General features: G+C 51.1%; 1 protein-coding gene across 2 annotated transcripts in view; it reads left to right on the plus strand.

Annotated features, from left to right (window-relative positions):
* Cacna1s (calcium voltage-gated channel subunit alpha1 S) overlaps nucleotides 1-26258 on the plus strand; it is a 70117-nt gene that overhangs the window by 16103 nt on the left and 27756 nt on the right. For both annotated transcript variants that reach the window (XM_006982425.4, XM_042258218.2), the window contains exons 3-18: nucleotides 80-219; nucleotides 1794-1936; nucleotides 2087-2239; nucleotides 6196-6401; nucleotides 8012-8115; nucleotides 9885-10030; nucleotides 10764-10845; nucleotides 12950-13110; nucleotides 16668-16893; nucleotides 17979-18186; nucleotides 19191-19311; nucleotides 20880-20994; nucleotides 22231-22324; nucleotides 22968-23037; nucleotides 25059-25191; nucleotides 25939-26068. In XM_006982425.4, the coding sequence (XP_006982487.2) occupies nucleotides 80-219; nucleotides 1794-1936; nucleotides 2087-2239; nucleotides 6196-6401; nucleotides 8012-8115; nucleotides 9885-10030; nucleotides 10764-10845; nucleotides 12950-13110; nucleotides 16668-16893; nucleotides 17979-18186; nucleotides 19191-19311; nucleotides 20880-20994; nucleotides 22231-22324; nucleotides 22968-23037; nucleotides 25059-25191; nucleotides 25939-26068 (2232 nt within the window). The remainder of the gene's footprint in view (nucleotides 1-79; nucleotides 220-1793; nucleotides 1937-2086; nucleotides 2240-6195; nucleotides 6402-8011; nucleotides 8116-9884; nucleotides 10031-10763; nucleotides 10846-12949; nucleotides 13111-16667; nucleotides 16894-17978; nucleotides 18187-19190; nucleotides 19312-20879; nucleotides 20995-22230; nucleotides 22325-22967; nucleotides 23038-25058; nucleotides 25192-25938; nucleotides 26069-26258) is intronic.

Genomic DNA, 26258 nt, shown 5'->3' on the forward strand with positions numbered 1-26258 from the left:
CGGGGCTCGAGCGAGGAGGCACTGGGACTGTGCAGCCGGAAGGTGTGACCGGTGTTTGCCACCACCTCCTCCCCTCCAGGAGAAACTGGAATACTTCTTCCTCATCGTCTTCTCCATCGAGGCCGCCATGAAGATTATAGCCTACGGCTTCCTATTCCATCAGGATGCTTACCTGCGCAGTGGCTGGAACGTGCTCGACTTCATCATTGTCTTTCTGGGGTAAGAGCTGGCTGGGGGCTGGAGTCAGAGCTTGCCTGAAGATTCTGCCCACAGACACTACCAGAAGCTCAGAGGCAGAGATGGGACCTCAGCATTGTGCTGACCACCCCAGGGGTGACAGGGTCAATGTGGGTGGGAAGTGAACCAGTGACCCCCAGCACCTGCCCGCAGGTCACAGACCACTTCACCAGCTCTTGAGTTCCCTCATCTTCCCCCACCACGTGCAGAGGACATTGGGGTGGCTCCAGTGGCCACTTTGGCCATTTGTACACTGGTTCTACAGACCTATGCTATGGTGTTATTTGAGTACATAAATATGGACATCTAGTAGCCTGTATTAGTGTACTGGGGTGGCCATCAGATTCTGCAGCTGGGAGCTCACACAATGGAGATTTGTTACAGATGGTTCTGGAGACAGAAGTCCAAAGTCCAGTGTGGGCAGGCTGGTGTCCCCAGGCCTCTCCGTGGCTGTAAGTGGCCACCTTCTCACGGTGTCTTTATGTGGTCTGTCTATGAGCATGCACCCTGGATGCCTTTTTGTACATCCAGATTTCCCCCTTATAAGCATATCCATCAAACTGGATTACAGCCCACCTGGGTGACCTCATTTTAATAGTCCTATTCCAGAGTTACATTCTGAGTTACTGTGTGTCAGAATTTCAGCAAATGAGTTTTCGTTAGCCTGTGACCTCACTTCTAATAATCATTGCCTAATTATAACAGCCACGTTTATTGAGGACTTACCATGTATACTACATGTAGCATCCTTCAATAACTTTTCCATAACCTCCATTTCATGAATGAAGAGACTAAGATACAGAGAACCGAGCAACTTGCCTAAGGTCGAACCGAGAAACATCTTTGGCTCCAGAGGCTGAGCAGTTAGCCACTGTACTAGCCTGCAGTCCAAGACTATTATGTTGGTTATCCACTGGCCATTTGAGTCTCCTCTTACCACAAGGAAAACTGAAGCATCCTCAGACTCAGCTCGGCCCCTGTAAGATTGGAAGCCATATCAGATGCCTAGAGCATCAGAGAGCAGCATCATTGTTTCCCAGGGCGCCACCGTTTCCCGATGAACTCAGGGCTCATTGTCAGATGATGTTCCTGAGAGGAGAGTTGAATGGACTGCAGAGTTCTGAAGGTAGAGGAGGGGGCCAACCAGGAAGGCCTACATCCAGCATTGGCTGGAAGGCCTGTCTGCAGGGAGATCAGGAGAGAACTCTCTGCTGGGTGTTTTTCTCTGGGTCATCAGTGAGTGAGGGGCTAATCTGCAGCTCACTGTGATGCTCTCAGTCTCACGGTGAGGGACTGTGCCCGGGGCATACTTGTATCTCAATCTGAAGCCTCCCTTTCTGTATCCAGCCCCGTTCATCACCAATAGCTCAAAGGTGAACTTAGCCTCAGATTCCTTGAAAATAAAATTCTTCCGCACTGACAGTTGAGAACTGCATTTGCCCCCCCCCCCACCTCACCCCCAGGTCCTTCACCCAGGTAGGATCCAGGGTCCCGGAGCACTGGGGGTGTGGCTCCTCTGATTGCTGACCGCCTTCTCTCCGTCTTCTCCCCTCCAGTGTCTTCACTGTGATTCTGGAACAAGTTAACATTATCCAGACCAACACGGCCCCCCTGAGCAGCAAAGGAGCCGGCTTGGATGTGAAGGCCCTCCGAGCTTTCCGTGTGCTCAGACCCCTTCGGCTGGTGTCAGGGGTGCCCAGTGGGTGACAGCATCTCTTCCCCCAAGCCCTCCAAGCCCTCCTTTGGCCCTTCTGACCTGGGTATCCCACTGTGTATAGAGGGAAGGGCATGAGACCGTGGGGGGGGGGGGATGACTCTTTATTTTTCTCCTCCTTGCTGTTTGCGACAGGCCTTCAGGTGGTCCTCAACTCCATCTTCAAGGCCATGCTCCCCCTGTTCCACATTGCCCTGCTCGTCCTCTTCATGGTCATCATCTATGCCATCATTGGGCTGGAGCTCTTCAAGGGCAAGATGCACAAGACATGCTACTTCATTGGGACAGGTGAGCTATGTAGGCCTGTGCAGGGGTAGAGGCCCCAGGTCAACTCCGCATGAGGCCATGACAGCTAGTAAAGAAACTCTGGGTTCAAGCCAGCTCCCCTGCCCACTGTCCACTCTTTCCTCCCGCCTGGATTCATGAGAGTGGGAACGAGGACAGTCCCGCCCGGATCAGGGATCACAGGATGGCCTTGGCCACAGCTTGCGCTGCCCCATCCTTCCCAGTTTGATATCTTCCAGACTTCCTGTGGATTGAGGCATAGGCCTGGGAGGAGCCCGGATTTCTTTTCATACTTTCCTTGTGGCCATAGGGTACTTTGGTCTGAGCTGTCTCTCAAATTAGGCCTGCGGGATACGGACTGAAGATTCAAAGGGGGCACTTTGTGGCTTGTCAGAAACAACCCACACTGAGGCCCATGTTGACACGAGGTCCCAGAATCTAGGAAGTCTTCCCTTCCTAAAGCAGCAGGTCTCACTTTCTGGCTTAGGATCCCTCCACATCCTCCAAAGGTAATAAGACCCCCCAAAATGTGATTTATTTGGTCTGAGCCACTGATATGGAATTTAAACAAATATAATGACATCAATTCATTTTTAATGAGCAGCAATAAGCTGAAGACATGAGACCAGAAACCTAGTTTTCTAAGAATGACTGTATTCTTCCAAACAAAATCTAGTGAGAAGAATGATGGGTTTTGCATTTTTTTTTTTTTTTTTTTTTTTGGTAAGGCTCCTCGTTGCCTGGCTTTAAGCAGGTGGGCTGGAACTCATATCTGCTCCGCATGCAATGTTGTCACATTATGGTCATGTGACTGCTGGACAACTCCACTTTCTATTGAGAGACCGGGAGGCCAAGCTCAAGGAACATGTTGATGGCAGACACCTCAGAAGGCTCTCTGGCTCTCGCCCTGAGCAGTGTCCGGAAACTCAGCATTATCCTTAGCTCAGGCTCTTCTGTGCATGGGCTACACTAGGGTCTCCAGGTAGAGAGGATGATACAGAAAGAGAATGGCCCTCTACTATTGGGAACTATGGGGGTCTAGCCCCTCGATAGTCCCCTCCCAGGGTCCGAGAAGAATCTACAACCAGCTGATAATTAATCTTTGATATAAAGAAATGAATCTATGTACACAAAACTCCTTAGTCCATATACTTTATTATTCTGTGTCAGTTACGAGCTTATATTCTGCTCTCATATTTAGCTCCTTTCTTGCCTGATTTCTCTCTACACTTATCTGCGGTCCCCTCCAGGTTCTATCTTAACTCCTTCATCTAGTTCTGTCCCTTCTAGGTTCTCATCCATCTTGTTCTTTCCCATATCATCTCTTCTCCCGTCTCCTTCTCTCTCCCATCTCAGTTTGTTCCTCTCAAGTTCTTACCCATCTAGTTCATCCACTCTCTTTCTTCTTCTCCATCCCCCACGTGCCCTGGAAGTCCTGGTATATATACACTTACAAGGAGTATTCCCTTAGCAGTGCAAAGCCAGACTTCCAGGGTCAAACGGAGGGGTGATAAGAATCACATAGGGAGGCAATAACTGTTAATTATCATTCGCAACCCCAAAGGGAAGTGACCAATGGGGAAATGAATTAACTAAAGGCTAAATTCAGGTAAACATGATTGGTAGAAAATGTTAAGAGTCTTTAAGTTGTTAGGTCAATGGGAGAAAATAAAACTGCCTTCTTTTTTCCTGTGGCTCCTATCTGTCCAAGATATCTGCCGTTTTTCTGCAGGGTGGGGGGAAGTGTGCTCAGTCCCTAGGCAACCTGTGTACAGCTAGATGCCCCTGGTGATAGTTAAAGGGAGATCTGGAACTAGAGGTAAGGTTTGGGAAAGGAGGAAGTAAATCTTAATTGGCACATCCGCCAGGCCTTCTTAAACAAGTAGCCCGGATGCTTAAGTCTGTTCTTAGAGAGTACAGAGGTATCGCTAATAAAGTACTTTCCTCCATCTGGGGATGGACCTGGCCGGATGCTGCCAATGATGATAATTACAGGGAGGCTTGAACTGGGGTTCTGGCTGAGCATAGCTGTTAGCACACAGGTTATCTAAGTATTCCTAGAAGTGGTTAGGTAAGGAGTTAGAGGTCTATAAAGTTAGTAAGGCTGTAAGAAAGGAGGGTCCAAGCTGAATTGTGTAAAGCTATTACTTAACATCCACCTGACCTAGGCGGTATCTCCTCGTGGAATTTATCTTAAATCAGGAGACTTGCATGTGGACTGTTATTACTGCTAGTCCTTGAAAGTGGCCAAGGGAGATAGATATCTGATTCCAGAGAAAGCCTTTCCTGAGGCTTTTCTCCAAACACCTGGAATGTGTATGTCCAGAGAGTGATCAGTCCACACTGTTAGCCCTTAGGGAAAAATCAATTGGGAAAACTATGAAGGCACACATGATTTTCATAACAGAATACAGCTGATATATGACAAGCCAAGTAACACCAAAAACTATTTGGCTTCCTCTGGAGGAATTCCCTGATCCCTCCAGGTAGTGACTTTGCCATAACCAGCTGAGTTCTTATGATATATTCCCCACGGCCCGCAGCACTCTACCAGATCCCAGACATTCGACTCGCCGGAGCAGCCAGCCTGTGCACTCACTCCCTCTTGGGGAGAGGCTGTTTGCTTCCCCAGACCCATGGACGGCAAGGATCCATCAATGCAGGGTCAAACCTAGCTTCTGAGGGTGAACTCTGAGGAGGCTTCAGCTGGCAGCTCCCCAGTCATCTCCCACGGGAGTTTCTCCATCGTCAGAATGCTCCACGCTCTGTAACCCATGCTGGCGCCTTCCATCAGCAGGACATTCCACACGCTGTCATCAGCACTGTAGACAGCAGGGATGGTCTAGCATGAGCTTTGGGGCAAATTTGGAGGTGCCAAGCCATTAAGGAATGCTGAGCAGCAGTATTCAAATGTCCCTCTCACATCAGAGCCGTCTGCTTCATAGAGCCAGGGACCCCAAGCTGATCATCCCTGTCCTCCCCGCCCATCTTCAGAGTTCCAAGCTGACACTGTAAGTGTGTTAAGGCGAGGGCACTGTGTTCCAAGGATAACCTAATCATAGAAGTCAGCAGGATGCCGTCAGACATCCTAAGATAAAAGCGTTCTACGGCATTATCAAAATGATATGATAATACTAGATCTCAGTGGCTGGGGACATAGTCCAATGGGCAAAGTGCTTGCTCTGCAGGCCTGAGGATCCAGAGCTCGTGTCCCCAGGACCCATGTAAAAAGCCAGGTGCAGCAGCAACGAGGGGAGAGGCAGGCAGAGCCCAGAGGCTCGCGGGTCATCCAGCACAGGCCAAACAGTGAGCTCCGCATTCAGCCAGGGACCGTCTCAAGAAATAAAGTGGATAGCCACTGAAGAAGAAACCTGATGCCGACCTTTGGCCTTCACACGCATGTGCAGTAGTGCACACACACACACACACACACACACACAGAGACAGAGAGAGAGAGAGAGAGAGAGAGAGAGAGAGAGAGAGAGAGAGAGAGAGAGAGAGAACGAAGTTTTAGAGGAAATTAAAGGCCCCTTGGGGGACGCAGAGGGATGTGATCTGAAGCCCGATGGCATCTTCCCTAGAAGGTGGCCCTGGTCCTGTGTGCGCTGTGACTTGCACAGCTCCACTTTGACTCCCCAGACTGAATCTCAGGTCAGAGCATGGGAGCCCCTGTCCCCGGCCCACCCCAACTGGACAGTGGCCCCCTCTTTAAATCTCAGAGGGTACGAAGACCCCTCTGGTCACTCCTCGACATGAGTTGAGCTTCACGGGACGCTTCCTCTTAGGAGCAGTCCTTCCAAAGTTCTCTTAGTTCTTCTAGGACGTGACTGCTGCCACCTGTGGGTGCCGAACGCCAGTCCTGGTCCTGTCCCTCTTCACCTCTTACTCTGGTCTTTCACGAGATCCTTGAGCAGCTTGCCTCCAGCCCACATGCCTAATGCACTGCCTTCTGCCTCCAGACATCGTGGCCACAGTGGAGAACGAGAAGCCATCGCCCTGTGCTAGAACCGGCTCGGGGCGGCCCTGCACCATCAACGGCAGTGAGTGCCGAGGAGGCTGGCCGGGACCCAACCATGGCATCACCCACTTCGACAACTTCGGCTTCTCCATGCTCACCGTGTACCAATGCATCTCCATGGAGGGGTGGACCGATGTCCTATACTGGGTGGGTCTGAGCCTCTGAGCCACCCCTGACTTCTAAGGGCTTACTGGGGTGTTAGGATTAATCCACGGAGTCTGTTTAAGGATCAAAGGAATTTATTTGGGGGTAAACTCACAACCACGGGGGATTTATCGCAGGGTCCGGGAAAGCTGAGCTATGTCCCACACTGAACGGCTTGGTCCAAGATCTCAGCATCCAGAACCATGAGGTAGCCAAGAGGGGTCAGCGAACGTGCATCCCAGGTCTTAAGGGTCCCCGGTGGCCACGCCCCAGGGGCCAGTACCTCAAGGTCATAGGCAGGTGTAACAGCTACAGCTGCCTCCCTAGGGGCGGTGCTTCAGGGCACGGCTCACACAGCCACCCACCGCACTAGGGGAGCAGGAAGGAAGGGCTTATAAGCCCGCCCCAGAGGCCAGCCACTGCTGGGTGCCATTGGATCTGCATTGCCCTCCCTGGGTATCCATGCAGGTGTATGACGTCTTCCTCATGCCTACAGATTGTCTGGTATTCTCTGGGACAGGTCTCATGGTGCAAAGTCTGCAAGACCCAGGAACGGGGTGAGGGGTGGATACTAAGACCTCCATGAGTTCTAGTCTTAACGCCTGAATTTTCCCTAGAATGTTGGTGACTCTTTCCTGGTGTCCTGTATCTTGGACACTTGAAGGATGAGGGGTCCTTTAGGTCTTTGTCTTTGCCATTGGGTGGGATGGCTTTCGTATGTAAATAACGCTTTGTATCAGTCTCCTCCTCATCTATAAAAATAATGTACTGCTCACACCAGAGAGCTGGGGAGAAACCAACAGAATTGTTAACATTGCCTGGCGTAGTCTCATCATGACAGAAGCTTTCTCATTAGAGCGACCTCTTTGTTAGGTATTTTCTAGTTCTGTTGCATTTCTTGTTTAATGCTCCAACAACAGACAGTATCACCCCCATTTTACAGGTAAGGAAACTGAGGCTCCAAGAGGTTATGCAACTGTGTTCATGAATCTAATGGGCAACTGAGCTGAGCACTGAGCTCTCACCCATCTGGCTCCAGTCCAGAACTCTCAAGCACAATGTGGTGCTGCCTGTGGAGATGGAATTGCAAAACTGTCAAATGCTTTGCAAATATAAAGGATTAGTGTGAGCATTTCTCGCAGGCTCACGTTAGGGAAGCAGATAATTAAACATGTCAAAGGAATGTCACACATGCTATTTCACCTCCCCTACATGTCTAGGAGGAAAGCACGTACCATAACCTTGCTAGATAGATGAGAAAATGCTCAGAGATGTCAGGACACTTGGCTTAAGGTCACAGAGGATTGTCACTTTGAAAAGTTCTGGCTGTAAAGAAATGGACTGTACATGGGGTCTTACTGTACACGGGAGAGGCAGGTTAGAGGTGCCCTTGACTAGATGGGCAAAGCATCTGCCTAGCCTGGGCCAGGTGCACAGGAAAGCAAGGGTCCCTTGAGAAAACCTTTCAGCCTGGATCTTGTCCCCAGGCTGGAAAAAGTCTCCTCACCGGGCCCAAATGGCTACTTCCCTTATGGAGTCTGGACGGACAGAACTGGAGGCAAGAATTACCCTTCAAGTCAGAGTACTGAACTTACACTTTTTTTCTGGACCAGGTCAACGATGCCATCGGAAATGAGTGGCCCTGGATCTATTTTGTCACCCTCATTCTGTTGGGCTCCTTCTTCATCCTCAACCTGGTGCTGGGTGTCCTGAGCGGGTAAGGAAGTAGTAGCAGCTGGTGGAAGGGAGAAGGGAGCGGACCCAGACCCTCAGCTCCTCTCTGAGCTCCCCAGGCCGGGCACACTTCTTCCTGCTTAGCTAGAAGAAGCATCCTTCAAGCTTGCAGTCTCTCCCATTTTTGTGTCCTCTTGTCTCCAGCATCCACACTCCCGTGTGAGCCTGTAAGCCCCAGATTCTATCCCTGGGTGTGTGTCAGAACACGTTTTCTGGTCAAGATTGCCTGCCTCATCCTTGTACTACTTACTACCTAGAGGCTCTGGGACCCTGCCTAATTCCCTAACCTCTCAATACCTCAGTGTTCACATCTGTCAAAGAACAATTCCAGGACCTGTTTCCTAGGGTTATCATGAAATGAGTTAAAAGTACTCAGAACAGTCCAGCACATCCCCATCCCCATCACTAATGAGTGCTGTTCTCGGCAGAGTGTCTGTCTCTGCTGCCGCCCACCCCAGCCACAGTGGTGGGGCTAACTGTAGCCTCAGCTCCCTTCTGGGTTGACATCATCTCACTCCAGAAGTCTGTCGCCGCCGCCCCCTCCCCCGTCCCCCACCCCACGCCAACAGCCTGTACACAGAACTGAGGAGTCTGTGAGGTTGGTTAGAGAAAACCCATCTCTACTTTCTAGTGCATTAACTGAAATAAATGTGTGTTTCCTTTAATAATGGATGCAGGCAACTAACCGCAGTGGCATTAGCAGGGCCTGTGGATTCTCCTAATGGAAATCATGTCACGTGTCCATTGCTGAACTGTTTACATTCACCATTGCTGGTGAACTGGCATTAGACTTGCAACAGGATCCTCGTAGCTAATGAAGAAGCACCTGCATTCCTCTGTCGGCATTTGTTACATTTCTGTGGTTATGTTTCACTTTGATCAGTTCCTTTCTAATTCCACGTTCTTACTTTGTGCGCTTTGTGGCATTGTTCTGAGGAGTGATCTGAGGTTGGGCTCCATTGGGTGGGCTACCAAAAACTTAGTGCATACAATGGTCAAGATCACTCAGCTGGACACCACACTGCCAGGGTGAGGTGACTGTCCTAAAGGCAGACCCTTCCTGCCCCGGGGCTTTAGATCAGATCAGCGCTCAGCTGGTGTCTCTTCTAGGGCACACTGAGTTCTTTGGTGGCCTAGTGCTGCCCTCTACTGGTCAATAGGTGCCTTGCACCCCCTCGGGTTCTTGGCTTCCTGGTGACTGCCAGGTTCCCCTTGTGTCCAAGAGGATTTCCTCAGGCCTTAAGTCTATAAGCAGAAACCATTTTAGGATAGCTTAAAAGGCCAAGAAGTATGGCAAATTTGAGGCTTTCTGGCTGGCTCTGTTGGAATAATAGAATGTCCCATCCATCCCTGACATCCAAGAATAAACCGAAGGAGAAAATGAGATCGTCTGGGAAGAAATCAAAGACCTATAATAGTGCTTGGAAATGTGTCTGGAGGTGGGGCTGGGTGAAGGAGAGACGGGGGGGGCACTCTGAGGGTCCCTGGCCCACAGGCAGTGCCCCAGACCAGAAGAGGACACGTCTATCTCAGATGTGTCCTGTGTTAAGGAAGCTCAGTGGGCCCCGCCCCCTTCCCTCTCTCCCCGCCCCCTTTTCCTCTCTCCCCGCCCCCTTTCCTCTCTCCCCGCCCCCTTTCCTCTCTCCCCGCCCCCTTTCCTCTCTCCCCGCCCCCTTTCCTCTCTCCCCGCCCCCTTTCCTCTCTCCCCGCCCCTTCCCTCTCCCGCCTCCTACCTCTTTGGTTTTGTTTTAGGGAGTTCACGAAGGAGCGGGAGAAGGCCAAGTCCAGGGGAACCTTCCAAAAGCTCCGGGAGAAGCAGCAGCTAGAGGAGGACCTTCGAGGCTACATGAGCTGGATCACACAGGGCGAGGTCATGGACGTGGAGGACCTGAGAGAAGGTTGGGGCCCAGAGCCATGGCCAAATCCCCCTGCCTGATGCTGATCAGCACCCCCCCACCCCAGTTACTCCCTGGAGGGTGCAACTCTGCATAGCCCCCCACCCCCAACACCCAGTGTCTTAGAGTTATTATTGCTGTGATGAAACACCATGACCAAAAGCAACTTGGGGAGGAAAGAGTTTATTTCACTCACAGTTCCATGATGCAAAGGCTATGGAGGGGTGCTGCTTACTGGTTTGTTCAGCCCGCTTTCTTATAGAGCCACCGCCAGCCCAGGTATGACCTCACCTACAATGGGCTAGGCCCTCCCACATCAATCACTAATTAAGAAAATGCTCTACAGGCTTGCCTCCTGCCCAGTTTTACAGAGTCATTTTTCTCAATTGGGGTTCCCTCCTCTCAGATGACCCTACTCTGTGTCAAGTTGACGTAAAATTAGCCAGCGCACCCAGAGACCCACTGAGCCTTTCAGAGGCTCATCAATGTCTTGTGAAAAACCTTGCACCTCAAGACGGTAGAGTCCAGGTGCATCCTGAGCCCTTCTCAAATCATCCTGTGGCCTGCCCGTGGTGGCCACATGCCCTGTAGCCGGGCCACTCCGGTTTATAGGAAGACCCAACAGTGGTCCACCAAGAGCCCACCATCATAGGTGTCCTATCCAACAATGCCTAACCAAGTGTGTCTGTTCCCAAGGGACCCTAAAGGCTGCTAACTCTATCTGTCCTGTCCCCAGGCAAGCTGTCTTTGGATGAAGGGGGCTCGGACACAGAGAGCTTGTACGAAATCGAGGGCTTGAACAAAATCATTCAGTTCATGTGAGTACCTGACCCGGGATACGGGGCCAGAATCCAGCATCCTCTCCTCATGGCACTTTCTTGAGCCCTTAGAAAGGCCTATCTAGAAAACAGGGCCAGTTCTTGCTCTGAGGACTCAGCAGTGGCTGGATGCCCAGGGAATCAGAGAGGACCCTGGGCAGATGACCTATTTATACAGTGCTCAAGGTAAAACAGGAGCCCTTGGAGAGGGCATTTGGCTATACCCTCTGAGAGGATGGCGCTGGGTGCTGGGAGCTTGCGAGAGGAAAGAGCGAAGGTATGGGGTGGCATGCAGGAAGGAGGTGGCCCCAGCTAAGAAGGTAGTGGCAAGAAGAAGGCTGTGTCCTTTTTCAAATTCATACATAATTATAACTTTTGAAAGACCCAACAAGAGAGAAAAACAGCAAAGAAAAAAATGGAGGTCCCTGCTGCCCTTCAAAGAAGTCACCATGGTAACAGATATGTATTCTACTAAGATCTTTTCTGTGCTTTTCATCTTTCACACACACACACACACACACACACACACACACACACACACACAGCAGGATATTTTTTCTTGTTATGCTTTTTATACACTAGGTTATTCGTGTTAATTATTACTGTCACCATAAAGACTAAAACTGTGACTGGTATAGAGGAGATATTGAAGATATTGTTGAGTAAATGAATACACACTATTTTGTGACATATTTTTTTCCTTAAAATTTTCTGCTGAGTTCGGTTTTCACTCTTGTGTGTACATGTTCATATATGAAGACATACACTTTTAAATGTATTTGTTTATTTTTATTTCCATTTTTTTATTTTTATTTTTTATTTTTTGAGACAGGGTTTCTCCGTGCAGCTTTGTGCCTTTCCTGGGTCTGGCTCTGTAGACCAGGCTGGCCTCGAACTCACAGAGATCCCGCCTGCCTCTGCCTCCCGAGTGCTGGGATTAAAGGCGTGCGCCACCACCGCTGGGCTATTTATTTTATGTGTATGGAAGTTTTGCCTCCATGCATGTCTGTGCACCACGTGCATCCCTAGTGTCCACAGAGGCCAGAAGAAGACATCAGATGCCCTGGAACTGGAGTTACAGATGGTTGTGAGACACCACGTGGGTGCTGGGAATTGAACTGGATTCTCTAGAAGAGCAGCCAGATCTCTTAACTGCTGAGCCATCTCTCCAGCACCACACTCTCCTACACACACACACGCACGTGGGCACACATATCTTTATCAATTGCAACTTTGGCTATAAAATGTCCCATGGTATAGATGCACCATTTTATATTTAATCAGTTCTTCCTGGTAAAGTATGTGCCATTCTGGGCAGAATTCTACAAGTGGAATTGCTGAGTTAAGGATAGGTAAACCTAAACTTTAGTAAGTGCTGTGAGGTCGCTCACCAAAAGGGCATGCTAACTAAGAAAGAGAACAAACGCCTTTCCCACACACCCATCCGGAAATCCTCTTTGAGTTAGTAAAACACCCGTTTAAAATGGGTAGAATTGGCATCACAATGTTGTTTTTTGTTTTTCTTTTTTGACACAAGATTTCTCTGTGTAGTTTTGGTGCCTGTCCTGGATCTCGCTCTGTAGACCAGGCTGGCCTCGAACTCACAGAGATCTTCCTGGCTCTGTTTCCCGAGTGCTGGGATTAGAGGCATGGCCACTGCTACCTGGCCACCACAATGTTCTTTAGTGGAAATTGAAATGCATGGTGCTCCTGGCTTCTCTCTGTATCAGATGCCATGCTAAGCATTTTGCTTGCTTTGTCTCATTCAATCGCCTGGGAGATCGTAGTTGTTAGCATTCTCATTTGAAAGGCAAAACTTGACTAATAGGAAGCCAGGTTTAAATTGACCTAGACCATGCCCTCCATTTCTCTTGCATGCCCAGAGAGGAAAGTGAGTGTGGCTAAAAGTAATGGATCCTGCCAGGCAGTGGTGGTGCACACCTTTAATCCCAGCACTCGGGAGGCAGAGCCAGGCGGATCTCTGTGAGTTTGAGGCCAGCCTGGGCTACAGAGTGAATTCCAGGAAAGGCACAAAGCTACACAGAGAAACCCTATCTCAGAAAAAAAAAAAAGTGATGGATCCCGATTCTCCTATCTCCTGCAGTCGGCACTGGAGGCAGTGGAACCGTGTCTTCCGCTGGAAGTGCCATGACCTGGTGAAATCCAAGGTCTTCTATTGGCTGGTGATCCTGATCGTCGCCCTCAACACCCTGTCTATTGCCTCAGAGCACCATAACCAGCCACTGTGGCTGACCCATTTGCAAGGTGAGTCAGACGGAATGGAGCCAGGAAGGAGCACTCGGGATGAGAAGCTTAAACCTGCCGAGGGGGCTGCAGGGTGTGCTGAAGTCAATGAGACCGACAATGTCTTCTAGAAAGGATGTACTACTCCTGTTGGTCCATTGGCCCAACTCCCTCCTTTCACAGTGGGAGAATAGAGGCATCAGAAGGCAAGGTGGCATGCCCACTTTTCCCCCCTGGCATCCTTCTGATTTAGGGCAGTGCCAATGATACACAGGGACAATTTGCAGATGTTTCCTCAGGTATCTAGGCAAATTATTCAATTATATTCCATTGCACATAAGACTGTCAATAACAGAGCTGTAAGCATCCAAGTTCAAATACTGTTATAATATAGTAACTATGCAGTGAGTGAGATATATGTATGTGTATATATGTATATAGTGTATATATACATACACATATATATACATACACACACACACACACACACATATATATATATATATATATAGAGAGAGAGAGAGAGAGAGAGAGCGCGTGAGAGAGAGAGAGAGAGAGAGAGAGAGAGAGAGAGAGAGAGAGAGAACTGCAAACAGTTAATTCATTGCATTCAGGAAAGACAATGAAAGCAAATATAAGATGGTAGGAGAAAGAATACAAGAGGAGATGCGCATGCTCCACAGCTCTAAAGGACACAGAGATAAAGCCCAGCTGGTCGAAGGTTGGCAGGGATTCCTGCAGAAGATGCAGTGAGTGCAAACACGTGGAATAGTCCGGTGAATTGAGGAAGCCACAGAACTTCATACATGATGGACAACAGATGGAGCTGTATGTGTTCATAGGGGTCCATGTGGACTGTCATAGTGCATCAGGAGTTTAAGCTTTGGGTACAGGGAAGCCAATGAAACAGTTATAAGCGTAAACATAATATGATCAGATTTGAGGCACTGAAGGACCAGCCTTGGTAGAAGATGAATGGGCCAGCCTCATCCTTTCAGGGGATGCCGCCACTGTGTGCAGAGCTCTGGACGGTGACCAAGAACCAGTTAAGAAAAATAAGAGCCAGTTCCCAAAGCTAGGTACCCTTCCCACTACTAACACCAGTGTGGCTTGAGTTATAATAGCGTCTCAAGGAATGACATATTGGTTCTTCTTCTCATTGCTATGACAATTACCTAAAAAGCAACTTACGGAAGGAAGAGTTTATTCTGGCTTGCCCCTTAAGAAGGGGTCCAGTCAGTTATGACAGGGGGAGCAAGAGCATGTGGTGGATGGGAGCATTGTGCCTACAGTCATGAAGCAAGAGTAGACAGGAAGTAGAGCCCTAAACTCCGTGGCCTGCCCCAATGACATACTTCCTCCAGCCAAGCTCTACTTCTTAAAGATTTGACATAAAACAGCGCCACCAGATGAGGGCCAATAGTTCAAATGCATGAACCTGTGGGGGGACTTTGCACACTGAAGCTATAATAAATAATAAGAATGTCTCTGGGTGGCAGAGGCAAGGAGCTCATGAACTCATTTGCAGAGACATTCGACACCCAGGCCTAAACCCTCAGGGGTGGTAACTGGGCTCTTCATGTCTATGCAGAGACCAGAGACAGGACCCTGGGCCTGTGTGAGGTGGGGAACAAAAACCAGAACACCTGCTTAGACCAGGGCCTGGAAAGGATACTTCCATGTAAGGGGATCTAAAACGTTATTGCCCATTGAGATAGACAAGGAGTCTGGAAGTTTCCTCTCCTGGGGGTCCTAGGAGGGAAGAAACATGCCACAAGTGATAAATGACTCCAACCTGTGTCCTGTGTGAGGATGGGGTCCAAATTGCAGCAGCACCTTTCACAGTGCAGGGAGGGTAAACTAAGACAGACCCATAAAGACAATGAGAACCCTGGGGGAGTCCACCAGAGGCAGACACAAGCACCCTTATAGGAATGTCCTCAAGCCAAGGCATATGAATCCCTGGGGAGAGAACATCTCTAGTGATGAGCTCCCATGGGAGGAAAATTACAACTCAAATAAAGAACACAGTTGCTCTGAGGAAGAGTCACCGGCCTGATGCACATGAGTGAGCTGAGCAGGTACGTGGCATGCTGAAACACCACAGAAGAGACTAAGTTTAAAGTGAATGAAATAGAGACTAGAGCTTTAAAGAGCAGAAGAAAACCTGCCCTTCAGATGCATGCATGCACCCATCTGCTCACTCACTCATTGCAGCCAGTCTTCCTCAGAGCCCTTGACTGTGTTACACATTATCCGGCAGTGTTAGTGAACCCATGTGAAGATGGAACACTACCCATCAAGAGCTGGATCTGGGGTTCCTAGACTGAGCAGACAGCAGACGGTGGTGGTCTTACTTTCTAAGATGGCAGTTTTGGCAACTGTGGGATGATAGGCAACATCCACCCTTGTGGTGCTGGGCATATTAAGTTTGAGGTGCCTTTGAGACATTCTAATGGGCAGTGTCAAAGAAGCTGATGGAAAACTGAGTCTGGGTCACAATGCAGAGGCTGGGTCTTTGGAGAACTAGAGGTGGGCATCTTTGGCGGGAGCAGTGTTGGATCTGTGATCATAGAACATCACCAGGGACTTGGTGAAGAATGCAGGGCAGCGGGAATTAGGAGAAGACAGGGGTGCAATTCTGGGAAACCCCAAGGAATGTGGTGTCACAGAAGCCAGAGTGGATGGTGGTGGAGAGAGCATTTGAAAGAGCAAGCAGACGGTGTGAATAGAATTGTGGGAAAGCAAGTACTTGAAAGTCTGTATCTGCTGGATTCGGCGTCGTGGAGTTGACCTTAGAGCTGGATAAATGAACACAAGGAGGAACATTAGAAAGGAGGAAGTGGCTGGGCAGTGGTGGCGCACGCCTTTAATCCCAGCACTCAGGAGGTAGAGCCAGGCGGATCTCTGTGAGTTCGAGGCCAGCCTGGGCTACCAAGTGAGCTCCAGGAAAGGCGCAAAGCTACGCAGAGAAACCCTGTCTCGAAAAAAACAAACAAACAAACAAACAAACAAACAGAAAGGAGGAAGTGAAGCAGTTAAGCAAGACAAACAATTACGGAGAATGGGCATCCCAGATGGGGCAAAGCACACGAGAGCAGACTGCCTTTAGTGAAGCCCACCCACTCTCTGCCAGGAAGACAGACGGTGTTTAATGAGGAAGGTTGGACCTTCATGAACTTATACAACTTTCTTCCTGCTAACATGGGTATGGATTACCCTGCTGGAAATACAGATTTAGGTTCTTTTGACGGACAAAATGCACCAGGTTTTTCACCAGGTTGTTGTTATTACTGTTTTACATTCCTGATTGATGATTGATTGGTTTTGTGGAGGGGAAGCTCTCCTTCTACCATATGGCTTCTGGGGATCAAACCCAGGTCCTCAGGCTTGGCAGCAAGCACCTTTACCCGCTGAGCCATCTTGTTGGCCCTTTCCTAGGTCCTGGGAATCAAAGGGGCTTAAGTGGGTTGGAAAGGTAGGGAGGGCATGCGTGCTGGCAGAGGCTCACCTGGGGCAGAGGCTAGGAAGCCGAGGAGGGGAGGAAGCCGTGCTGGGGCCCTTGCTACCCTCTGCAGATATCGCCAACCGTGTGCTGCTGGCCCTCTTCACCATTGAGATGCTGATGAAGATGTATGGGCTGGGCCTGCGCCAGTACTTCATGTCCGTGTTCAACCGCTTCGACTGCTTCGTGGTGTGCAGCGGCATCCTGGAGATTCTCTTGGTGGAGTCGGGAGCCATGACGCCCCTGGGCATCTCCGTGCTCCGCTGCATCCGGCTCCTGAGGCTCTTCAAGATCACCAAGTGAGTGCCGGCAGCGGTGGTGGGGGGCCCCTGAGAGGTTGATGCTGCAGGGGCTGACCAAGTCTGGTCTTGGCCTGGCCGAGGCCTCCTTTTTTCTTCTTAAATCACTGCCCTCTGGGGAAGATAATAAATCCCACTCACACCGCTTGATGCCCATTTCCTTCTGCCTCACTGTGATCTGTGCCAGGGCGGGGGGGTCGGGGGGAAAGGGAGGAGCCAGAAAGAGGAAGAAAGGAGAAAAGGGAAGCCCTGGGAGATGGAAGGAAGAGACAGAGAGAGAAATGTGGGAGGGGTAGAGAAAAGAAAGAAAGGGGACATGGTGCAGGCCGGGGTGGGTGGGTGGGTGGGCAGACCAGACAGAGAGAGGGAAGGACATGATGTCATTTGAACTTCTTCCCTTCTACAGGGATTTGTCAAGGCCCCAGTAGGTGCTTGAAACTGTGCCTTAAATACCTCATGCCTTTTCCTGAACAATTAACATGAATACAAATTCGCAATTATAATGTCTTGTAACCATCTTTGTGACGATGGTCTTTCTCTGGAAATGTATCACAGCACTGCATTTATAGGATTTAAGGCTGTCCTCCACTGGCTCCAGGCAACTGAAATCACCGATGAAGGAGTTCTACCATGTTCTTTTTTTTTTTTTCCGAGACAGGGTTTCTCTGTGTAGTTTTGGTTCCTGTCCTGGATCTTGCTCTGTAGCCCAGGCTGGCCTCGAACTCACAGAGATCTGCCTGCCTCTGCCTCCTGAGTGCTGGGATTAAAGGCTTGCGCCACCACCACCCAGATCTATGATGTTCTTAAGCATTTGTCCAGCACTGGCATGAGCACGGGTCTTTACTCTCATGGTGTGTGCACAGTGAGGATGGAAGTTCATCCCTAGCCCCACCTAGGCGTATGGAATGGGAACGAAGGCAGACAGATAGACGTTCAGCAAGAGGCATGCACCAGGAAGCCAGGGATTCAGCCCTAGCCCTTTTCTGTTAAGTCTCCAGTCTTGGCCTCCAGCCCTCCCGGCCCGGCTGGGGAGCAGCAGTGAGCAGGCCCTGCCCATCCCCCACCCTGCTGCTCCTCTTCCGCAGGTACTGGACATCCCTGAGCAACCTGGTGGCGTCGCTGCTCAACTCCATCCGCTCCATCGCCTCTCTGCTGCTGCTTCTCTTCCTCTTCATCATCATCTTCGCCCTGCTGGGCATGCAGCTCTTTGGAGGCAGGTATGACTTCGAAGACACAGAAGTCCGGCGCAGCAACTTCGACAACTTCCCCCAGGCCCTCATCAGTGTCTTCCAGGTAGGTGTCCTGTCGGGGAAGCCCTCGTTCTGGGAGGTTCTTGAGCTCTGCCTCAATGTCTGGGAAAACATCACCTCCCTGACCTGTTGGTTAAATTCAACGTCCTTCTCACTCCCTATGGCCTGTACCTTCTTGGGCCATTGCAATACTATAATATTTGTCTCTTTCCCTGGAGCTGTGCCTGATGATGCCTAGCCTGTCTGTTTCTTTTGGTCCCTGGCACAGTGCTGTGGCAGCTGATGTAAACACTTGGGGTAGACTGGAAGTCGGAGGTGTGCTACTCACATCTCCAGCAAAAAGTCAGACAAGCTGAGAGCTCCCTCTGCAAGCTGGGAAAACCACAGGCGTCTGAGACCCATTACTCACAGGAGAGGCATAGGGACTACCTGTCTATGAGAAGCCACTCAAGGGATCATGGCTGCGATTCAGAGAGTGACCTTCAGAGCCGCAGGCTCCCAGAGGAGCTTTCTTAGTGTTGAACATGGAAATGTTCCTTTTCACGTCAGCAGCATCTCACAAGTCACTCTACCATGCCATGCCAGCAGGAGTGGTAGGGGACAACCAGTCTGCCCTGGAGACGGCTTCATCCTGCCCTTGTACCGTTCACTACCTCACTGGCTGGCCAGGGATGGTGCTTTTCAAGGGACTTGACAGTGGTACTATTTTTAGAGGCCAGGATAACAGAGGCCTGGCTGAGTGTGGTCCACTTCAGCCTGGGGATTAAGATCAGAGAGGTGGCCCCATGATCCAACTTGGTCCTGGAGAGGCTTGATAAGACTTTTTCCAACCATTCCAGGCAGCCCTTCCGTCTTGTGCTCCTCTCCAGAGCCCACTCACTCCTCCTCCAAGCCCACTGCACCTTGATAACATTGTAGCTAACTGGAGGAGGAGCAGTGAGGACCGTAGGGAGTAATCACCTGGACCGTGGGGACTGGGGGAGCTGACAGGTGACAAAGGCCTTTTGGGGTGATGTGTCCTCTCATCTTGTGCACCCCCTTATGTAGGTCCTGACAGGCGAAGACTGGAACTCTGTGATGTACAATGGCATCATGGCCTACGGAGGCCCCTCCTACCCTGGCGTGCTTGTGTGCATTTACTTCATCATCCTTTTCGTCTGTGGCAACTGTATCCCCTCTGGGGGTGGTGCAAAGAAGAGCTGGAGGAGTTGGATTAGCAGGGAGGATCGGGAGTCCCCCCATGGGTCAGGAAGTCAGTCCGTGGGGTTCCCAGGTTCATGGAGTGGAGGAACTGGACACAGTAAAGGTAGTAGCAGCAAGTGTAGTCCTTTCCACTGGAGATGTTGGGGAGCCATGGGGGCTATGGGCTGTGAGGTTGCTAATAGCCTGAAGCAAGTGGGAAGAAACCCAGGGCTTAGCAGATTAGCAGTGGAGAGGGTAGGCCAGCCTGGTCCAGAAGCTGGAGGCATGCCGAGAGGAGCCAAGGTGTCCTCCGACTTGAAAGAGAAAAAAAAAAACTGTTTGGCTTATAGTTCCATATTATGGTCTGTCATCAAGGGAAGTCAGGGCAGGAACTCAAGCAAGGACCTGGAGTCAGGAACTGAAGCAGGGACCACAGTACAGTGGTCCTCAACCTTCCTAATGCTGCGACCCTTTAATACCGTTCCTCACATGGTGGTGATCCCCCCACTCCCCACCCCCGCCAACTATAACATTATTTTCGTTGTTACTTTATAACTGTAATTTTGCTACTGTTACGAGTTGTCAGGTAAATGTCTATGTTTTCTGATGGTCTTAGACGGACCCCTGTGAAAAGATCATTCAGCCTCCCAAGGGGTCACGACCCAAAGGTTGGGAACCACTTGGAGGAATGTTGCTTACTACTAGCCCTATCCCTCTGGCTTGTTCAGCTACCTTCTTTTTTAAGATTTATTTATTTATTATGTATACAGCATGTATGACTGCACATCAGAAGAGGGCGCCAGATCTCATTACAGATGGCTGTGAGCCACCATGTGGATGCTGGGATTGAACTCAGGACCTCTGGAAGAGCAGTCAGTGCTCTTAACCTCTGAGCCATCTCTCCAGCCCTCAGCTACCTTCTTTGTATAACCCAGGACCACCTGCCCAGGGTGGGTTGGGCCCTCCGACATCAATCAGCAGTTTTAAATCATGCCCCGCAGATATACATACCCACAAGCAAGTGCGAGGGAGGAAATTCCGAAATGGAGGTTCCCTCTTCCCAAGTGTGTCAGGTTAACAACGGAAGCCGACACAAAGCTGTGACCAGGGATCCGCCTGAGCTCTGGGTCCAGGAAGATTAAGCTAGGATAGGCCAAACGGTGAGATAAGCAGAGAGGAGAGTGAAGGAGATGGGCAGAGAGATGTTAATGGCCTGACAGTCCGATGCTGTGCTATGGAATCTGGCACCACGGTGAGTGGGCAGAGGTGAAGTCAATGGCCCCTGCTTTGCCTCGCTCTGGGGGATTCCGATCGGGCAGCTGGGATCTGCAGACGGAGAACAAGGCTCAAAGGCTATGGTGGATTCAGGCCCCACCTGCAGGCGAGCCTCTCTGAGGACCCGTCTACGCTCCCGGGCCTGTCTTCCCAAGGGTGTAGCTCTGTCAAGAAACTGCCCCCCTCGGGGATTAAGGCCTTGAAACACACGGGCAGGCAAAACTCCTGTCCCAGAAACTGCCTTGCACCACAACTCAAGGCTCCTTAGCTGACCTCTAGACATCCTGCTCAACGTCTTCCTGGCCATCGCTGTGGACAACCTGGCAGAGGCGGAGAGTCTGACTTCTGCCCAGAAGGCCAAGGCCGAGGAGAGAAAGCGCAGGAAGATGTCTAAGTGAGTGCTGTCCTCCGGGTGAGAGCTGGAACGCTAGCCGTGGCTGTAGCCATGACCTCTAAGCTCTAAGTGGGGTCCCTGCCTTGAGCCAGATGAGCAGAGGCCACACGACACCCGCTCTTGTGGGCAGGCTTCTCCCACCAGGACATTCGGGCCTTCTGAAGTTACACCATGTGTAGTATTCTTTGGGCAAAGCTGGAAGCAAGTTGGACTTTTAGACAGACCTCAAGAAATACGATGATCGAGCCCAGGGGGTTCTAACATTTGTTCTTCCCTCCTCACGGTCCTGCTATTGAGTCACTGTACCTCTTGGAGGGAGTCAGTATTTTTGGAGCCTCGGGCTACTGTGAAGTAGGGGTTGACTTCTCAGTTCTCCACAGATCTGTCCATCTGTGATTGGTCCTGTCTCTCTGTGCCTGGTGCCACTGGGAGTAGATGTGGAATAGGTTTTTTTCTGGATAGTGTTTCTCAAATTCAAACTGCAAATGAACCATCTGGAGGTTTTCTGGAATGCAGAGTCCGTGTCAACCGGCCTGAACTGGGTGGGATGGATGAGGGCTTGACTTTCTAGCCAGTTCCCAGGCTAATGCAGCTGGGGTTGGGAGGATCACGGTTTGGGTCACTGAACTTCAGCCTGGAGCCTGCTTCTTTTAACACACGTGCCTGCAGGAATGGGATGCCCGTTTCCTGGAAGCAAGGTGGAAAGAGCTAGGGAGGAGAAACCGGCAAAGGTCCCAGCCATTTCCAGGCTTGGAACTTAGGCCATAGTTCCATTCTGAACCCTACATAAAACAGGTGCGCCAGGCGGTGGTGGTGCCTTTAGTCCCAGCACTCGGGAGGCAGAGCCATGCGGATCTCTGTGAGTTTGAAGCCATCCTTGTCTACAGAGCGAGTTCCAGGAAAGGCACAAAGCTACACAGAGAAACCCTGTCTCAAAAAACAAACAAACAAATAAATAAATAAAACAGGTGCAAAGCCACTCCCCACTCATTCAGTAGAACAAACACCGACTATGGATGACCACTGAGAGTCTAACTTGAGTAGAGGCTCACACCTTCACACCTTCTACCACAGAGGAAAGGCTTGCCCAGGGCTACCCCCTTCTGATTTGGCTAGTGCTGCTCCTTCCCATTGAGCCCCCCTGAGCCAATGGTGTGAAATCCTCCTGAGGGTATCGTCAGCCCTGAAACCATGCGTACAGCTTCCACTTTGGATTCCCTTGGTTTTTCACTGCAGGGGGCTCCCAGACAAGTCAGAAGAAGAGAAGTCCACGATGGCTAAGAAACTGGAGCAGAAGTTCAAGGGTGAAGGCATCCCCACCACCGCCAAGGTGAGCCCTTTGCAGGCTCGCTGGAGAGCCTCTGAGAGTCCCCTGACTCCCCATGCTACTCGGGGCACTTTGGGGATAGGAAGCAGGCACAGGGTAGTGGAGACAACATCCCCTTGCTTCTGTAGGAAGGAGAGCCCACATCTCTTCCGGGGACTCCTGTGTGGAGAGGCGCAGGCCCTTCAGCATTGGGAGCCAGACTTCCCTGGTGTCCCGTGCAGAGGAAGAAGGCAGCCCACCTGCCTACCCACAGTTCTACTAGGAGCCTGGCCCTCCACTTCCGCTAGCCCCGCCTTGCCCAGGCCCTGCTCACCACTGGGGAGAGTGAGGAAAGAGAGTCAGGAGCCAGGGTCCTGGGCTGCAGAGAGGCCGGGCATCTTGGCCTGGGGAGCTCAGTTCTCCTGTAGAGAGCGAAGGGAACACACAGTGAAGGCAGTCTCGGACTGGCTAAAGCCTTCATTTTGCCCAGCACAGGCTGGAACAGGTCATCTACTGTGCTGGGCCTGGCTTTCTTTTCCCAGCTACCGCCCGCCTCTCAGGTTATAGGGAACATCCAGGAAGCTGAACAATGGCCCTCCAGAATATGCCCAGTAAATAAAAGCATCAGTTTTTGCTCCCTCATCACCTCCACTGTTCCTTTCTACAGCTGAAAATTGATGAGTTCGAATCTAACGTCAATGAGGTGAAAGACCCCTACCCTTCGGCTGACTTCCCAGGTAAGGAGCCCGGAGCCCAGGCTGGAGCAGGATGCTGTTGAAGGGGTAACGTGCTGCTGCTGAATTCTCTGTTGGGTGTCTCCTGGGCGTCTCCATGTGGCGGCCGGGACCCTGGAGATGTCCCTTCTGCACCTAGCCTCTCAAGGAAGGCACCTGCAGGCCTGCCTCTCCATGCGGTATACATAGCAAAAATAACATTCCACACATGCTTTAATTACTGGTATTGAGTTCCAGCTATCCGCTTCAGTACTGAACACCCAGTTTCCAAAGAGCACAGGGCTGGTGGGCATACAAGTCCCCCGCCCCTGCCCACTGGGTTCTAGCCAAAGAAGGGCATTTGCATTCATATGGCGATGGGGCAGATCACTCCCTATCCTGTATCTGAAATGAAACCATGACTGCCACTGTGTGAAAATCCACAAGGGCGGCTTGGGAAGGAAGCTGGGTGAAACAGAGCTGCAGACCAGCGAGGGGCAAGCATCCCGGGTGCATGTCGCCACTGGCTGCTGTGTGAGCCCTGCTCATCTGGATCAAGGGCATGATGCACCATAGGAACAGAGTCAAGCTGGATTAGCACCACACGGCCTCTTGGAAAAACCTGGGGCACAAGCGCTCTCAGGCTCGGTCAGCGCACTCACGGGTCCTTCTGAGCGTTTTACTTCTTACTGTGGAATCGGCTCGTTAGCTTCAGTGTCTCTAAGCTCCAACTGGACTTTCTGTGCTTGGAATGGCGGCACGTGGCACACTGTAGGCTCTCCACAAATCAAATAAATGACCGCATGGAATGTTTTTTGCAAAGTGAAGTATGGGGAGCGAGGCTGGCGAAATTTCTTTAAATATCTAGCAGGAGTATATTGGGAACGCTTCCCGTGGAGTTGTGTCGCCTAATGGCTGTCCTCTGTTGGGTGCACGTGGCTGGCCTGAGGATGGGAGGGCGCCAGCTGCAGGAAATGCGATGTGAGGGGAAAGGGAAGGGGGCTAGAGAGCAACGAGAGCGGGGGGGGGGGGGGGGGGGGGGGGTAGAGAACACGTGGGTTGGAGAGAGGTCTTACCAAAGCCCCTAAATGTATTTATATCTAACCTCCTTCCAAAAATAAGCTGAATTGGCTTTTGACAAAAGTGCTGTGCAATCTGGGCCGCATGCACAGTCCTGTAATTCCAGCCCCTCCAGAGGCCGAGGCATGGGAATATGGGTCAGTAGTAGAGTGCTTGCTTACCTCACGCTTGTCTCACACATGAGACCTTGGGTTCAATTTCCAGTACTGGGGTGTGGGGTAGGGGAGGATATGTGCAATAAAATTAACAAAACAAACACAGACAAAGGAATAAAGGATTAAGAGGAGCGGCAAAGATGCTAATGCTAAGGATGAACCCTCTCTGCAATTAAACAGTCATGGCGGGACGGGCAGATGGGAGTGTCATCTTGGGGAGAGGTGGGGCCTCTTAGGATGGGGAGGAGTGGGGATGTGATTTGGGTAGGCTGAGGAACCCACAGGTGTCTGCCATGGAGAGAGCAGAATCAGGCGCCGTTGGCATGCCCTAGGGTCTCGGCCGGGTTGACAGGGAGGGGCGGAGGCACTGTTGGTGGAGAGAGCCAAGCAGAGCACTTTAGGCATACGCTTGGAATGTCTTTTTCCTCCTCCCTGCCTTCTGCTTCACCTCGGTGGCCACGATCCTGGCCAAAGCTCAAGAGACATTGACTCCATTCTGCCCATGCTAGAAATTCCTTATTGTTTTTAGAATCCTAACCCAGGATTAAAAGCATGCACCACCACTCCCGACCAGACCCCTCAGTCTTGCTCACAGCCCTACTTGCAGAAGGTTGGGGGGAACTTCTGAGCTAGATTGTGCACTGTGCACCAAAAGGGGAAGGCCCAGGCTGTACCCTGCTAATAATGCCTACTGCCCCAAATTGGCCTTTGCTTAGCGGCTTCAGAAGCTCCTAGGAAGACTCTGAGCACAGAAGCCTAGGGCCTAGCGAGGTTTGCAAACACCCCTTATTTCTTTCCCTCTCCCCACAGGGGACGACGAGGAAGACGAGCCTGAGATCCCCATAAGCCCCCGGCCACGCCCTCTGGCCGAGCTGCAGCTGAAAGAGAAAGCCGTGCCCATTCCAGAGGCCAGCTCCTTCTTCATCTTCAGCCCCACCAATAAGTAGGTAGTGCTTTGGCAGCCATGCGGGGTAGCAGATGAGGCCCTCGGAGACAGTGGCTTTCCTCCCCGAAGAGGTCTACTCTTGATGCTCCCTCTCTTTGGTTACCTCATGCACAACTCATTCCTTAGGTTACAGTCTTGGGCTCTGTCTAAAAATGCTAGCACTGAGCTGGGGGGGGGGGGTAGCTTCAATACTGCCTGACTTGCACGAGGCGCTGGTTTCGGTGCCGAGCACATAACAAAAATAAAATACCTTTAAAGTGAATATAAATGCTAGTATTTCTGGGAGAAATCGTATTTTTAAGTTTATCAGTTACTTACACCTAAGAGGGACCGTGATGGCTGGTTCTAAGGACAGTTTTAGGCAGGGCGAGGAGATGAGGTATGGGGAGAGCTGGAGTTTTTATTATTACAATCTTCAGCTTTGGAACAAGCAGACTTCCCGGGGTTTCTTCTGCCCCAGGGAGGATCCGCCTGTCCCATTCTTGGCTGGAGCATCCTCATGGGTGCTGGTCGAGGGGACAGGGGACGAAGGGGCTCAGTTGGGAGACGGGACTAAGACTGAAGGAACAAGTGGGCGCCAAGTCCTGTGTGTTCAGGCAGGGGATCATGTGGACGCAGGGCTACCCTTCCTCCCTGACTGTGGGGGACAGCAAGTGGATTCAGTGTCCCTCCATGGGACAGAAGGTAGTGAGGCCTGGACTTCCGGCATCTCACGGCTCTCACCCTCCCAACCTGCCCCACCAGGATCCGTGTCCTTTGTCACCGCATTGTTAATGCCACCTGGTTCACCAACTTCATCCTGCTCTTCATCCTGCTCAGTAGTGCTGCGCTGGCCGCTGAGGACCCCATCCGGGCCGAGTCCATGAGGAACCAGGTGATGGCAGCCCCTTCGGCTGGTTCAGCATCCTCCTCCACGCTAGGCCTCGGCCGCCCCGCCCCACCCTAGGGCCCAAGTTCTGTGTGGCTGTAGGCATGTGGGCATCAGAGTTTCTGACAGTTTCTGGAGGGCTGGGACTCCCCGCTGCCGTTTCTGAACAGTGTTGCCATAGCCGAGGCAAGATGGG

Source organism: Peromyscus maniculatus, chromosome 11 (assembly GCF_049852395.1).
Source record: "Peromyscus maniculatus bairdii isolate BWxNUB_F1_BW_parent chromosome 11, HU_Pman_BW_mat_3.1, whole genome shotgun sequence".
NCBI classification, from domain to species: domain Eukaryota; kingdom Metazoa; phylum Chordata; class Mammalia; order Rodentia; family Cricetidae; genus Peromyscus; species Peromyscus maniculatus.